General features: G+C 46.3%; 1 protein-coding gene across 1 annotated transcript in view; it reads left to right on the top strand.

The window, feature by feature from the left end:
* The window catches only part of IFT81 (intraflagellar transport 81), a 1,042,527-nt gene extending 1,031,215 nt beyond the window's left edge, over window positions 1–11,312 (top strand). The window contains exon 19 of the mRNA XM_086943010.1: window positions 10,845–11,312. Within this exon, the coding sequence (XP_086799136.1) occupies window positions 10,845–11,027 (183 nt within the window). The 3' untranslated portion in view covers window positions 11,028–11,312. The remainder of the gene's footprint in view (window positions 1–10,844) is intronic.
* Window positions 11,313–16,860: the final 5,548 nt, after the last annotated feature.

A 16,860-nucleotide genomic window follows, 5' to 3' on the forward strand; every position in this document is an offset into this window, starting at 1 on the left:
GCAGACGGAGGGCTTCAAGGTGGCCCATCATTTTTCATTTTCCACGTTGGAATTGCGGTCTCGTCCCGTATCTAGTTGCTCTGCAGCTCCACCTCTGGTCGAGGTCACACGTGTCCCAAGATCGGCAGCCGGGCTGTACGTCACATCTGACCCTTCTCCTTCGGCGATCGTGAATCTTTGAATAGGTACAAAACAAGCTTTAGAGAACTGGTCAGGGGAAGACATTTATGCATGTGAATTCCTCTCTCAATCCAACGTACTTGGGAGATACGCTCATTGGTCACAGTCAGAAGTTCATTTACCAAGCAGTGCATATGTCGGCATTCCTACTGAGTTCATGCCAAGTTTTATTCATTGTCTACACAGGTCACATATGGAGGAAAGTCAGACTCTTATCAACTGTGTATTTCATCAAACTCAACATTTCGGAGCCTCCAGGGAGACTCGTCTTTCTAACCTGAGCCTTAACAGTCTAACATTTCCCTTCAAGGCTGGCTAACCTTTTCAAACAGGGCGGGGGCGCTATCATCGAGAGTCAGGGTAAAACAGGTTTTTCTCGAGGGACGACAGTTACTCATGGTCCTCATGTTTATATCCGGGACAGCAGCTGGGGTCAATCAAGTGGGGCGGGGATCCTTCGGGTATTCGCGCTTGGGTGCAAAGGGGGTGGGGCAATCTGGGCGTTGGGGGTCAATCTCGGCGCTGGCGTTCGTCTCTGACGAACAGAAATAAGGTGCCATTGACATACAGTTCCCCTATAAATGGCCAGATTTGGGGGACCTTAGTCGTCTTACCTGTCCTTTCCTTCTCGGCCAATTCAAGTTCATTCATTTTGCAGAAAGGAGAGGTAGTAATATGGCGAGATACAATCATTTTAGTTTCGGTCAATTTCGCTGAACACCTTCGCGTTCAATAAGTACCCAATCAGACTGGTGCCGGTGGGGCACAATTTTACCGCAAAGAGGGAGAGAAAATAGGGAGACTCTCATAGAGAGTGAGAGTCGTCCGCAATCTAAACGAGCCATTCGGTACACGTATGACATGTAGAGAGAGAGAGATAGAGAGAGAGAGAGAGAGAGAGAGAGAGAGAGAGAGAGAGAGAGAGAGAGAGAGAGAGACGTGTACGAAAATAGGTCATTTAGTGCGCTCACAACACAGAACAGCAAAGGTCAGGTAACACGCAAATACAGACAGAGGAAAGACATAAATCCGTACATTACATACACACAAACTCAGACAAGGAAGACAGCACATGTATTACATATATATAAGACATTCACGACAAAACAGAAAACAACAGGTGGCCAACAAAATCCATATTATATCCTACGTATCTTTACTATCCTATTTATCTACGTGCTTAGCTCTTTCTACCCTTCCCTCCTTTTCCTTCTCGCTTGTTATCTCTGCGAGCGTTCTCAATTGCCAATACTTACACCTCGGTTGGTCGATCAGAAATTAGCCTGGTCGTGCTATTTACCCATGGTTGGATCTTAAACCATTTTTCAGTTCCTCCCTTTGGTGGGAAGTTCTTCAGGCTGAGGCAACGGCAAGTATTGATCGGAAGAACAGTCGGACAGCTTGGCTATATCTATAAGAGTGTGAGAAAGGGGGCAGTGCATTTTGAACATCAGCAACATTTCTAACTTCCCAGACGGGCGGTGCCGTGGTAACCCTTACCCACACATTTTTCTTTGTCCTTTCCCTACCTAGTCAAACGTCTAGTTACATTATCTAACGTGTCATTTCGAGTCACTTTTCGTCATACAGTACCCGTCAAATTTTCTATGTCAGTCCATCCTCCCAGTCGCTATGTTCTAAGGAGGAACAGTCATGTTTAAGTCTATGTCTTTTAAAAACTTATCGTTATAAGGACTATGCACATATTCCCTCCTTCCCCTTTCGTCGGTGGTTCGACCATCGCTCTCCCACACCTGAGCCGACGTTCTGACGTGACCTGCAGAAGGGAGGAGAAGAAGGGGTGGGGGGGCAGCATTCAAAGCACATCAGCATGTAGTAGTCCGAAAATGTTTTTACCTACCACATACTCGACCTATCTCCACGTACTGCATTTTGTTACCATCTCGGCGTTTAAGCCCAGAGGGACCAGTGACGTCAGATAGATAATCATTTGACGATCTGCGTACCTACATGAGTTACTTGGTCGCAACCCCTTTTGTTGGGTGCAAGGGTGGTGGTCAGGTGGCATTTCTGTGGTGTCGTTTTAAGGGCGTCTAAAACACTTTTCCGGCTGCCTGTGACACATAATGTAGCTGCTAAATATCTGATCCTTTTTAACCTTCAGCTTTCATCATACTTATTCTTCGCTCATTGTAGTAAAACATCCAAAACTCATTAATGCAACTGCTACAACTATGCTTTCCTTTTCAAAATACTTTTAATAAAAAGTGTTGATGTACAAATACAGGCCTACAACTCAGTGGACCGGCTACGGAGCAGATTGAAACTGTACATGAGAAGAACGAAGTTGGTGGCAGTTCATTGCATAAAGTGCAGTAGTGCAATAAAATCGTATTAAACTTCCCTACAGAGCAAGCATGGTGCAGTTTTAATTAATTCATAAATTCATTATCCAATACTCATTCTTTATCTAAATTACACCAATTCATTTTCCAAATCATAATCAGTACCCACTCTAAGTCAGTTCTTTGTCTGAGCACATACTCAATATCCTTCATATCTACTTTCATTATCCAAAAACTACATACATATCTCAGGACAAAAAGCTGCGCGGTCAGGGTGCAAAAAAGTTTATTCAAAAAGTCTCATTTTGTGTCGGCGCCATTTTGGGTGGGGTCAGGCGAGTTCCAGCACGGTCAGAATGCCTCCAATGACTCGTGGTTGGACCAGAACCTTCCGTTGGCAGTTCAAAAAGTTTTGCACAATGTGGTAACAGTCCAACAACAGTCAAAGAGTGGGGAGGGCGGCAACAATTTTCCTACCGGGTCATTCTGGTGTTCCTCCGGAACTGAACAAGTCTGTGCCGTTGCTGTATTTTAGCCATTTCCAAACTGAGGCTGGTGCCGGCAGGAGTGCACCGATGTCGCTGTTCCCAGTGAGGGGGCGGGGGCGCCCATGCGGAGGGATCGTGGTGCCCCCCGGCTCTCATAGAATCTTCAAAGTTGAGGAGAGAAGGCATGGGGCGTGTGCCCGTCCTGGGCAAAGGACCGCTTTTTGATGTTGACCCTCTTTAAGTAAGAGTATTGGGGTGTCGCTGGAAGCCTCCACCTGGAGGGAGGTGGGGGAGGCTCGTTCGCGCCGCCTCCCCCTTCCAGCGACCCCGCGCCGTTCTTCGGCTCCAGCGCTTCGGTATTGGCCGTGCCGGCCATTGAAGATGGGGGGGGGGTCGGTGGCTGAGGCAAGACATCCCCCCTTTTTGACATGTGGCGGGACTACCTGTAACTATCCAGGCGATGGCATGTGGCGGGACTACCTGCAACTGTCAGGCGTTGGGTGTAGTTGCGGCCATTAAAGCACAAAGAAATGCCGCCATCCTCGCTTTGGCTTCGGCCTTCGACGAAAGCCGGATCGGGTGAGAGAGAGGGGTGGTCGGTGGCCGAGGCAAGACAGCCCCCTCTCTCCCCGCGGCCTGCAGGGCGGCAGAAGAGGGAAAGGTGGAGAGGTCCTTATTATTCTTTGGACCGCCTGCCCACCAGCATCTCCTATTGACCGCGGCCAGGCGAGCCCCGCATGCCTCGAGGCCTCGCCCTCCGGATGGGCGTAACCGCGGACCTGTTGCACTTCGGGAGCTTCCGGAATGGGGGTAGGTACCTATTGAATTGTTTCTATTTCGTGTGACCGTTATTTGGGCGTGGTGGGCAATGAGGCAGACATGTTGGGAGCAGGAATAGGCAGTGAAGCCTAGCTACCTTGTGGCTATTTTTGCTGTCAAATTTTTCGCCATTTTATATTTCTTATTACGAACTATTTCTAATGTTTCTTATTTTTAGTGAAGTCAAAAGCTCATCAGGGGGTTACTGACTTAGCCTGATTTCTTTTTATTTTACCTTCTTTTCCTTAGCGTGTTTCGAGCTAAAGTTTTCTGTTAGTAGGGAACGGTGATCACTTCATATTTTTATGTGTCCTTTTCACTAGGGGGTACTTCTGGACGGACCAGACGAGTTCCCTCCAGTAAATGGTCCGGGTTGGAACTAGATTATCGATCAAAAGGGGAACATATATTCCTTCATTAGGGTATCATCCTGGACAGACCAAAGGGATGTACTTCCACTTACTAGGATAGCCTCCTAGACGGACCAGATGGTCTACTTCCACTAAATGGCCCATGAGCGGGGAGCATATGTCCTTCATAAGGGTAGTCTCCTGGGCGGACCATGCGAGCTACCCCCCAAATAACCAAACAGTGGGGAGTGGGTAGGACTGACGAATTCACAAAGGGGCATAACCTACCCTTTACTACTTGCAAAGACTAGACAGAATATTTCTATTCCACGTTGTTTGCAAGTAGAAAATACCTCAAACGAAACAATTCCTGGAACAACAATGTCCAGGCAACCAATCAATCAGTGGGGAGAAAAACAGGCATGACGGATTACAACGGGGACAAATGTCTGCATTACCTGCCCTTCGCTATCCATAAAGGAAACAGAATATTCCTATTCGTCTCTGTTTGTGGACAAGGAAGATCTCAAAGAGCAACAATCGATTATTAATCGATTTCAAACAATCAGTGGGGAGAAAAGTAGGCATGACGGAATACAGCGGGAACAAAAGTCTGCATTACCTACCCTTCTCTATCTGCAAAGAGGGACGACGTTCCTATTCGCCGCTGTTTGCAAACAGAGAATGTCTCGTTCTCCTGAAGAGAACCAATATGTCAAGTAGCATTCAAAGCTAAATGAACCAATACCAACAATATCAGTATACAAATACCGATTCCAATACAAACAATCAATCAATCAGATGGATAAAACCATCCTACCAATCAGGCGCAAAACGCCCTACTTAATCTTACCCGGACCGGACCATACGGACAGTTCTTCGTGTTCCTCCTCCAGCGCCCGATCGTTCTCTTACTCCGTGTAGCATTCCTGTGGGATTCCAGTCAGGACAATAGGTCACTCAAGAGAGGTCCGTTCAGAATTGGTGAAGTTCTTTTCGATCGGCAGCCGGGCGAGGGCCCTCTCAAGGCAGGTATACTCCGATCATTTTAGATGTTCACTTCTTCGTCTGGATCTCTCTTACCGGACCTTATGTCACTGATGGACCCCGCGTTGGGACGCCAATTGTGGAACAGGAGCCCAGATTACTACTAATGCCCAGGCCACTGGCGCAAACCGCCTCTTAGTTCCCATGTTGAATAGTTACCAAATAAAGAGACGGGCGCTGGAAGCAGGAATCAAGAACAGAGTTTATTTCTCATGAGGAGAGCCAGTCATTTCGGACACGAAACACGGTGTCTTTCAGGAGGTGCTCTAACAAGTGAGCTGAGACTCCGTCTTTCATACTTTACAGAACACTTGACATTACAATCATGATATTGTGTAACAAGGAAAATACATCCCCATGATCCTCGTGTCAATCCTACCCCACATGTATTCACAATAGGGACCCTTGACCTGCTGATAAGAGGGGAGGGCAATCACGCAGCTGAGTGTTCCGTCAACAGTTTAGGATGTGTGCGCCTGATCATAGCCCAGGGGGTGGGGTGGCCAGGATCAATAGTGGGTCCTTTGAAGAGGAGTGACTTCATACAATAAGGGCAGTAAATGGTATCTCCTGGCTCAGGCGATGGCCTCGGACATGTGTGGTCAGCCGGACTCGGGGGAAGGGGTCATCAAAGGAGTGGTATTCATGCCGCGTGGACAATCGAGCGCGGAGGGAAGGCTTGTCAACAGAGGGGCATTCATGGAAGGAAAGGAGGTGTTGGTCAGGCGCGGCCATGGCTCCCAAGGACAGGGCCTTGCAGAAGAAGAAGGTTTATGACTTGCCCATGTGAGGAGAAGGGAGGGGTAGCCAGGGTGGACACAGGGACAGAGTCACATAGAGAGAGAGAGATCTTATGACCCGTACATGAGAGAGCGGGGGCAGTCAGGTGCAGCTGGGGAGGGCTATGTCAGCTAAGGCGAAGGATGCCTCTTCAAGAGGGAATGGGGGGGGTTTGTGCGGGTCAAGCAGAAGGGTTGCCTTTCACAGCAGGGTCGCGCAGAGGGAGAGGGTTTCATGGTCTATGCATGAGAGAGGGGGTTTAAGATACGCGCAGGAGGGAAGCCGGGGATTCCAATGGGTAAAAGGCCGTGGTGCCTAGGATGGCTGTACATATGCATATGGGTATGGGCTCTTACTGGCAGAGTGATACGGTCAATAATTTACGGTATTCATGGTGCTCACAGGGAGAGGAGTGGGAGAAGAAGGGAAATGAATGCTGTTTATGTACATCAATTTCTTCAATTTCCACAACACACTGGAAACATATGACATTTCCAAACAACTGCCCAGTCCCCCTGAATCCAGGGTTCCAGTGATTATTTAAGCTGGCCCCTGGGCCTCACTCCCTCCTTTTGCCTAGTGAAAATGGTTATTCCCCATTCACTACAGACAGCATCCATGGCAAGCCCAAGTAGTAGTCCGAGTCTAAAAAATCCACTCCAACTCTATCTTAAAGTCAACGGTGTTCCAGCTTCAAAGTGCGAACTAGCAAGCGAGTTCTCACAGGCCAGAGTGGCCCGAAGTAAGTCTCACCCACACCTGCAGGGTTGGAGCATCACCGTGCCTGAGTGTGCCCTGTCCTCGGCGCATGGAGCAGCGGCAGCTGAATCAGGTGAGTTGTGCTGCATGCGGCCTAGGTGGGCTGCATTCAGCAGGTGCAGAGTTCCTCAGAGGCGGTCGTGTTACCAAAACGGCCAGAGGTTCTTTGCGGCCGCTCCTTGCAGAGTAAGTGTCCAATCCTGCCCACGTTGTGGTGGGGGGAGGGGGGGGGGGGGGGGGGTGGCGGTGATGCCACGATCCTGAGCAGGTCCCTTATTTTGGTGATGTTGCCAGTGCTCTTACAGCAGCCTTACTTATTTGGTGGGGATTGTAGATCAGGTTGCATGTCTTGTTGCTCCCGGTAACCCCCTCTGGTCTTCGGGGTCAGTGTACTGTCCCTGTACATGGGCTCTGGCCCGCACGGCACAACATAGACTTCTAAGGGGGCCCCTCAGCCCATTATGGCATATGAGGTAGTGGCTCCTCACTTTGAACGGGCTACGGCCAGATCAGAGCAGTGATGCACACAGCTTAGTTCATGGTGACCCTCCTCTTGTCATATGGGGATCGTCAACTTTGTCCTACACATGGGCAATGACCCAATCGGTGCAGCAGCTATTTCCTCACACCTTTCAAAGGGAGTTTGCTCAACAGGGCTCCTCACTGGACTTTGCTTCCTCCAACACTCGCCTCTTCCTCACAGGGCACACTGGTCTTGGCAAGCAGTCAGGCACTGGTGTTCGAGGCTCTCCTGCAGGTGGTCTTGGATTCCCTAGGTGATGTTCCCTCACCCAGCAGGGAGATCAACAGGTCTGGAACCCCATGTTTTTCAGAGCTTCTACTCCTCATACAGCCCATCTGATAGAGACTGCAAGACCTGGAACTCCCTCCCGACCGACCTGCGCCTGACCCAAGACCACCTCTCCTTCAGGAAGAAGCTGAAGACCTGGCTGTTCGAGCAGTAGCGGCACCCCCCCCACCCCCAGCGCCTTGAGACCCTACGGGTATGTAGTGCGCTCTATAAATGTCTTTGATTGATTGATTGACTTCTAGCTGCAGATTCCTTATCTTTGAATTTCCCAGACGTTGGGCGGTAAGGAATCTGCAGCCAGATAGAGTCTCTACCAGATAAGGCTTTACAGGAGGTAAGTAACTTGTTCGTCTGGTTGCTTGGCAGATGACAGTTTTTGAGGTCTCAAGTTCCCTTTCTTATAGTCCATTTCCAAATTCCAATTGTGCTTTAGAGTCAAGTCTTTAAGGTTTATTTTGGGGGTCTGCTTCCTTTGACGTACCCATGTCACTGCCATCTCTTGATGTCAGACACAGTGATCGTGTATCAAAAGATTATGCTTGGGCCGTAGTAACCCTCCTCTTTATGATTCTCTTATTAGCCCCATTTCCTTCCTGAGATGTGACCAGGCCCATTCCTTGTGAGCTCTCACTAGATCACAGCACACCCTTTGACGTGTACGGGCAAGTCTGGCTCTCCAGTGTGTGTCCCAGCAAGCTTACAGCAATGCAGCAATACACTAATCTATCTGGGAGTTTCCTCTGCCTCTTCATAGTTCACTGTGCAGGCCTGGGTCTCTGAAAATGCAACCCATAGTCTGCCATGTATTATACCATTGAAAGACACATATGTACCCAGTGCATTTATATAGCATTCACACACACACACTGTACCTCTCATAGGCCCACATAGATCCAGCACATGCATTTAATATGCACACACTTCACAGCACTGATCCTTCGTGCACTGTACCACTCATATGTAGGGCTGCTTGATATATGCGGCAGGCGAGTGCCACATTATGCGGCAGGAATGAGTAAATGATGTAGCAGGAAAATGCAAATTATGCAGCGTAATGTGGCACATTTTGTGTTGATAATACTTTATTATTTTGACATTTTTACACTTGTTAAAACTGTCTGGGCATTTGGTTGTGCCTCGTTAGTACCAGTTTTGCACCCATATATAGCAAGAGGCAACAGAAAGGTGACTAGTCAACCTCTGCAAAGGGCCTTCCACTCTGCGACAACACGTGTTGCTGCATTTTTAGTTACTTTTGAACTGTTTTAGCTAAAAACTATTTTGTATTTAAATCTGCAGTTTATGCAGCAAAACGATGAATTATGGGGCAAATCTAGATTTATGAGTTAAACGTCACAGCTGCACAATCACATAACTCCAGTGTACCTGCGCTTACGCACACATAGATTTACCATATGCATTTAACATGCACACACTACACCCTTCATGAATTAGATCACTTACATTTACAGATACATCAAGCACATGAATTTAACCCACACACACTGCACAACACTACATCCTTCATGTACTGTACCACTCATAGGTACATACACACCCAGCATATGCATTCAACTTGCACACACTGCATTATTCCTGTATTGTACTCTTCCCAGGTACGAGTACATCCAGCGCTGATACACTACTCATGTGCTGCACAGCATTTCACTGGTGTTGACCAGTCGTACGTTAGGTACACAACAGCAGAACCTTAAAACGAGTGAGAATGTAGGCCTTGCTCTTGGCGACACAGGTTACAGTCACTCCTACTGATTTCTACATGGTATGCTGCCACTACCGTGCTTGTACTGCTTGAATTACGAGGCTTTAAACCCTGGGACATCATTGGACTACCAGCACCAGAGGATGTCTGGTATACAAATGGCATAGTACCATTTGCACCCCCCAGGACCGAATACGACTTGGCTGCGATGCAGATGTTTAAATGTGATATGTGCATCACACACTCAAAACAACGATCCTTAGCAGGGAGGATACAATGGAAGAATCCCCATTGGAAAGGATACTGCTAGATCAAAACATGACTAAAAAAAGATATCTCCCTCGCATATGCCACACTGATGAGGAATGCACAGGGGAACCTTGAACAGGGAGACCCACTGGCAAAGAGATATTGGAGAGTTGTAGGGTGAGGATTGGTGATTCGCACTACAATTCCCATGAGTGGTGGTAATAAAGTTGACTTTCTGCCTAATCAGTGGAAAGTCCTACACAGAATATCCTAGACTCAAACATTATACAAAAAGGGTAGAGTGAAGATGATCAATGTCTCCTACAATATGGCCAGAAGGGCACCTTCCTTTATTCGTTATTTGAATGTCCCAAACTACAACCCCTCTAGAGAAGTGTAACCCACATGCTAGAAGAGGTCACGGCACTGACTGTAGAGTCGACCATCACCTTGACATTACTGGGTGTATGGAATAACTGTAAAGCTTCGTCCTACAACCAACTATTGATTAACCTGGGGTACTTAGTGGCAAAGAGGGAGATATCCTAGAAATGGGGCAGCAAATTATACCCAAAACTGCTTAACAGGGAATGGAGCTGTATAGACTAAGGAAAAAGATGGTGTGTAAAGGCAGAGGATGCTCCCGTAGAAATAACAAAAATATGGAGTGGATGGAATATGGAACAAGAAAAGGATTTAAAGATCAGGAGGCGGACGGGCGGCCCTGGGTTACGGCGGGTGGTATGGGAGGGAGTCAGGAATTAGGACCAACAAAGCATATAGGATATATAACCCAATCTGTGAACAATTGAACTTTGAGGTGGGCTCCGGACCAATCTGATGGTCATAATGTTGACTGTATGAGAGGGGGAGCAGAAAACGTGCATCACTGCTGTATTTGTTTTATACGGTTGGTCTGTGTTTGCGACCTTGTCTTGTCTGAAAAGAAATAAAAATGTTTGTTATTTTAAAACGTTTACGTCACAGATTATGGAAGTGAAGGCTTCCTCCATCTCTGTTAGATCTTCAGAAACCTGTGGGAAGCAATGAAAAGACAGACATTGATTCGCCACCTCCTCTGTCTTCCTCGCTCTCCTTGGGTAAATGCAGACCTGAGAGATGTGTTTAAACGATATGTGATAACTTTGCACTTCCCACCCGGACAGACATGCAGTAAAACAGTGGTTTTGAACTTTGCTTTGCCATGGGTGCTAAGGAATGAAATAATGCATAGTAGATAATGATGGGAAGAAGGGCCACACCAATATCTCTTGTTTCATGTGGGAAATGTGAACTGCAAATTTGAAAGAACCTCTATAATTATTCCAACAGAAACTACGAGAGAAACAAAAAACTGTGCGAGAAAGTCATGGGCCGAATATGAAACAAGCGAAGATGTGGCGTGATTTTGAGCAGCTGATGGCGTGCAAGAAGCAATGTTTTTTGAAGCAGCAAATTCAGAATTCCGTTGGTCAAGTAATCCAGGAAGGAGGCGAGGACAGACTTGTGCTATAAGATATTCGTGTTCTTTTATTCCACAGTATGCTTTAGCAGAAACCAAAATACAATAAGTAGTAACACATACCATAAACGCTGATTGCAAAAAATAAAAAGACATGATATGTCAATTCTGTATTTTAAATTAAAAATATACATAACTGACTGAAATTTAATACCCAAAAAAAGGACACGTGGAAAACTAGATTTCTCTTGTGATATCTCTTTTTGTTGTTTCATTTTATATGTGAGCTGTATATTTTCCAATAAACAATGAGTGACTTCTGAAATGTTGTTGCAATACTTTGTGGCTACTTCAGCATGCATCCGTCAGGATAATGTAAAAGTACCTTTTCTGGCTTGTAACTGTGATAAAGTAAAGAGTTTGTTGGCTTTAAAGAATTTGTAGTATAACAAATTAATTTGTTATGTGCATTCAGGGTTAGGCTGGGCTATAGGGCAATCAGACAGTGTCAGAAGATCTGGTCTGATAAGTTAGTGTGTGGACTGTTTGTAGCCTGTTTTATGGTCTCTGGTGAGCCTGTTTTTAGATCAAGCCTACGAGGCAGTGCAAGGCTATTGTGGGCTTACCAAGGAATGATAGCAGGCTTATAGCCGTCCTTAACTTACCATTGGTTGGCTTTATTGTCACTCTCATTGACTTGCTCCTTATTCTGTGGCTTTTCCTTTCCTTTTTGTGTTTGTCCCTCCTCTAAAACATAATATGTTTACCATTCTTTAGCTTGGCTGACTTGTATCCTTTTATTGACCACTTTTAGGGAATTCCTTTTTTTCTTTGTGTATAAGCACCTCATGAGCATGTGTTTTCCAGCTCTTCCTTGCGTGCTTCTCTCCATCCCCTCCTAATATCTGCCCCACGCTCCGTGATGCTATTTTCCTCGTGTTGCAAGCTCTCAACTGTGCTTTCCACCATGCTCGGTTGCTTTCTTGCCTGTGTGCTTCTTCCCCCTCCCAGTGCAGCTTTACTTCATATACTGCTTTTCCTCGCCACCCACCCACTCCCCCATTGATTTCCCCACCCACTCCTCAGTTGACCCATACACACAATCTTTTTTTTAAAATTATTATTCTTTTTTTTGTGGACGACCATGCAGCCAAAAAAAAAAAAACACTTTCATGTTAATTCCATTTCATTTTTTCCATCTTTGATTGTTAATTAAAAGAAAAAATGGCATCCCCATCATTTTGTAGACGCACACATGTCTAATGACTCCTACACTCATATGTCATCACGCATCCAGGTGCCTATAAGATGAAGCAGCGTCTGGACCCCTTTTTTCCCCTCTTTTTTGACCATGCTGGACAGCATCTTGCTGATGCTGTCCAGCATCACCAAAAGGCATTGGCAAAGCTGATAGGTCCCAAAGGCAGGACCTATTGCCGTTACCAATGGTTGTTAGTGTTGATTTTCCTAGTATTACCACAACCTTTGCCTGCAACATGTACAAACGCAGGCAGTCTCCCATATTGTGCTAAATACCTGTACAGTATGTCTTTACAGTTTAACACTGCCCCACTTTGCAGACTGTGGGGCACTCTTTTAGCTGTTTGATTTGCTGAGGCACTTTTTTTTTGTGCCCGGTTCTTTTTCCTGTCCCAGTCCAACCGTGTTGTGTGCATTTGAGAAATTCATTAACATGAACATTGCACAAGGAACTGTTCTGAATGTAAAGTTGCTTCTCTCGTAGGGTATTTTTTATTTATAGTCATAAGCACTGAATAGTGACTCTGGAGCAATTCTTTAATATATCTTCTCAAGTGTGGAGGTTCGCCTTTCTTCAGGAAGGCCTGCAAAGACACTTAAGGTTATGCAGCCTTTATACTGAGGCTACAATTGCCAAATTCTTCATCATGAAGACAAAAAAAAGAGCCAGAAAAAAGTATATGTGGATAGTTTGCGATGATTTGCAAACAGCAAGAATATTCCACACAATGATAGAGATGAAGGAGAGCAAGACAGAGTAGCCTCATAGGCTGTCATTATATGGCTAAAAAAGAAACTGTGCCTTTAAGAACCCAGAGACCACTAACATACCCCATCATGCACAGCAGGTGGCAGTTGCTTCAGTTCTTTTTTCCTACTCCTGCTGATAGGACCCTGGAGCACTGAGCTCGACCTTTTATCGTTTTTTTTCTCTTAAAATCTTCTCAGAAATTGCTAAATATCACCTTTAACATATGTTTTTAAACTCTCCCTGTCCTTTTCTGTTGCGTTTTGTCAAAACGTGCCTTCATTTTTGACAAGTGCCCTGAATGCGACAGAAAAAAAGCCAAAATTGACCCTCACTAGGTTTGTATCTTCTGCTTACCTTCATCTCACTGACCTGACGCCTGTCATATCTGCAAGACATTATTGCGGCACACTTTACAAGAAAGAGAGAAGATTCGCCTTCAGGGAACTGAAGAGAATTGCCACCAACAAGCAGAGAAGTGGGTTTTTTTGGCCAAAAGGGCATCGGTCCCAGCCGACTTGTTCGCTATCAAGAGCTGGCTCAATGTCGAGGAAGCATCGCTGTTTGTCGTCTAGGAAGCATCGCCGCTCGTCGTTGAGGCACCATCAGTCAACATCGAATGGGCATGCACCATTCACTCCCCAACTACATTAAATGTAGAGAAGTTTCTCGACGTTGAATGAGGTCGACGTTGAGGAGAGCACAGGAGACAAGGAAAAAGAGGAGAATGATATATTCCTCTCCAGATACACAATATTCAAGAGCGTATACACCCTCGCTTGCCTCCTCCTCCTCCATTAGCACCTCTTCTGCCTGTAGCGCCTCCTTCTATTGCACCTCTTCCATTGCCTTCAATACCTCAAGCTCCGAGGCCTAGATCGCACTCTTGATTGCACCACCACTCTCGTCATTATGGCCACCACAGATCCAGATGCTCTTCCACCTCTTCACGACATTCTCATTGGCGCCATGGGTCTCCCCACACCAGTTCAAGTTCATGATCTCATCAGCACCAAACTGATACTTCCTCCACTACTACAGGAAGATATTCCTCAATTTTGACAGTCTTTGCACTGCTCCAAATCTCCCCAGTAGATGACATTACAACCTTCTATGAGGTTCTAATGTGAGGAGCGGCAAAGCTGAACATACCAATGTCTGTACCTACTCCTTCCACATTGGTCATTTTCGAAATTCTACATCAGCGGACAGCCTCAAGACCTTTGCTTCCACTGCCTTCTTGAACCTGCCACGGTACTCTTTTTGACGCCAGTCATAGTGAAGTTTGCTCCATTCAAGCTTCAAACGAAGTACTGATTTCTTGATCAAGACCCTCTATTTTTCCGATCTGATCCTCCACCTTGACTATGTGGTAATTTTGGCTGCTAAGAAATACCATTCCACCACTCCATCAACATCATCTCCTCCAGATGTAGCAAGCAGAAAACTGGATTCAGCAGGCCGCAAAACCTGCAGCACAGCAGCTATATCTATGAAGGCAGCCCTCCCTACTGCTCTCTTTGGCAGATATAATCGGGCCCTGTGAGATTCCATCCAGCATTTCACTGAACATTACCTGAGAGACAAGGGATTTTCATGCAAATCGTCAATGAGGGCGCAATAGTCTTGAATCAAACCATTTGCACTGCAGTGGATTCTTCGTTACTAGCTTCTCATGCCTACGGTCGCTGGGTGACTTCAAGAAGACATGCTTGGCTCCAGTTGACATCTCTCAGACCGGAGGGGCAACATTGCATTCAGAGCTTGCCATTCTTAGGCTCTAGGCTCTTTTGAAGCCATGCGACAACGAGATGGCAAAAATTGAAACTGAAATAGACACTATAAAAACTGTGGGTCTTGAAAAACCAAAAGATCAACGGAAATTATTCTGACCCTACCAAAGTTGATTCTATCTTCAGAAGGTCCAAATCCCTCACTGGATCACAGGTAGATCTCAGCAGCTTCATCAGAGAGCTTTCCGCCCACAGTGAAAACAAACAAGAGAATGCTCTGCCCAACCGCCTGCCCAAGGAGGTACACAGGCAGCAGGAGCCAAACCATGAGTCCTCCCTTTTCCTTTTCCATTATCTACTCCGGAAGGGGGATTTATTTTGCATTACCTAGCAGAGTTGCAACGCTTCACAACAGATGTCTGGGTTCTGAATAGTGTGCAAAATGGATATTGTCTCTGGTTTACAACCCACCCCCATCCATTCCACCAAAGCCGTCCACTTGCCCTCTGAACTTTCTTAATATGTAAGTCAACACCTTTTTGCAGAAGAATGCAGTGGAAGCTGCTCCCCACAGGCAATGGGGGGAGGGCATTTACTCCTAGTACTTTCTGGTGACAGAGAAGGACAAACATGAATTCAGCCCCATTCTCGATCTTTAAAACACCAACAAATGGGTTAAGCAGGAGAAGTTCTGTATGCTGTTACATCCAATCTACCCCCAATTACACCAGGGAGATTGACTTTGCTCCATCGACCCTCACAACGCATACTTCCACATTCCCATCATCAAGAAGCACCAAACTAATGTTAGTTATGGGGCTCGGCCATTACCAGTACTCAGTGCTCCCTTTTGGCCTGGAGTCAGCACCCACAACATTATCAAAGTACATGGCTGTAGTGGCAGCCCATCTGCAAAAGCACAGGATCTCCGTCTACCCATATCTAGAGAACTGGCTCATAAAGATGTCCTCTTCTCGAGACCCCCAACTGCATTTCAATTGGACTTGCGATCTCCTTCATCGTTTGGTCTTCACATCAACCTCAACAAGTCCACGTCCACACCTGTCAAGACTTTACATTATTTAGGGGCCTCCATCTACACTATTTAAGCAAAGGTTTGTTCTTCAGAAGAGTGACTCTTATCGATCCTTCGGAAATGTCAAACTCTCATGAAGGTCCCTCATCCAACTTTAAGACCAGTATCATCTCTTCTTGGCTCGATGACCTCCTGCATTTTTCTCACTCCAAATGCTCGCCTCCACATGCGTCCTCTCCAGGAATGTCTAGAGGACCAGTCAGAAAATCTAACTGGCTAGGATCACGCTATCCATACATGCGAGACAGTCCATAAATTGTTGGTGTTCTCCAACCAGTCACCTTCAAGGCATGCTGTTTCACCAACAGGTCTCCTTTCAGACCATAGTGACAGATGCATCACTACTTGAATTGGGAGTTCACATGGATCACCTCCTGATTCAGAGCTCATGGTCTCAGAGAGAGATGACATACCATATCAATCTCCTCCAGCTCTGTGCAGTGCATCTAGCACTTGTTATGTGGGAATCTAGGACCCTAGTGTAACTTTTCCCGATTCATGCCCATATATAGGTATAAACCATCCAGTCCTTATACAGGCATAAAGAATCATTGCCTTATTTAGTTATAGCCGGCGCAGCCCTAATACGGCAAGGCTACTTCCACTAAACTCCGAGAATCCACATTGATTTCGTGGTAAAACCAGCCCTCAGCAGTCAGGAACCTCCCCTTGCTTGAATACTGATTTATCCAAGAAATCCAGGAGTTTTCAAGGAACTAAGGCACTAGTGACGATATTATGTCCAATCTTACATCAGACTCTGCACCTTCAGGGGTATAAATATGCCTACATTTTCCCAGTCAAACACAGATTCCGGAGCAGATCGACTAACTACTTGCCCGACTCCCTGCTGATGCAAGTGCTGAAGGAAGCCGACCCTCCAACTGACGCACTGAAAATACGCTGTCTTTTCTCCTGCCGAGAAATCCAGCTCCAGTGTTTCCAGGCTACCCTGGTGGGTTGCTGGGAGATCGAGTCCCGAGAGAGAGATACCAGACCTCTATCATTCTAAAACCAAGGTACGGAGCTGATTAGACCCCTAGAGAATT

This window comes from Lissotriton vulgaris, chromosome 11, assembly GCF_964263255.1.
Source record: "Lissotriton vulgaris chromosome 11, aLisVul1.2, whole genome shotgun sequence".
In the NCBI taxonomy this organism is placed as follows: domain Eukaryota; kingdom Metazoa; phylum Chordata; class Amphibia; order Caudata; family Salamandridae; genus Lissotriton; species Lissotriton vulgaris.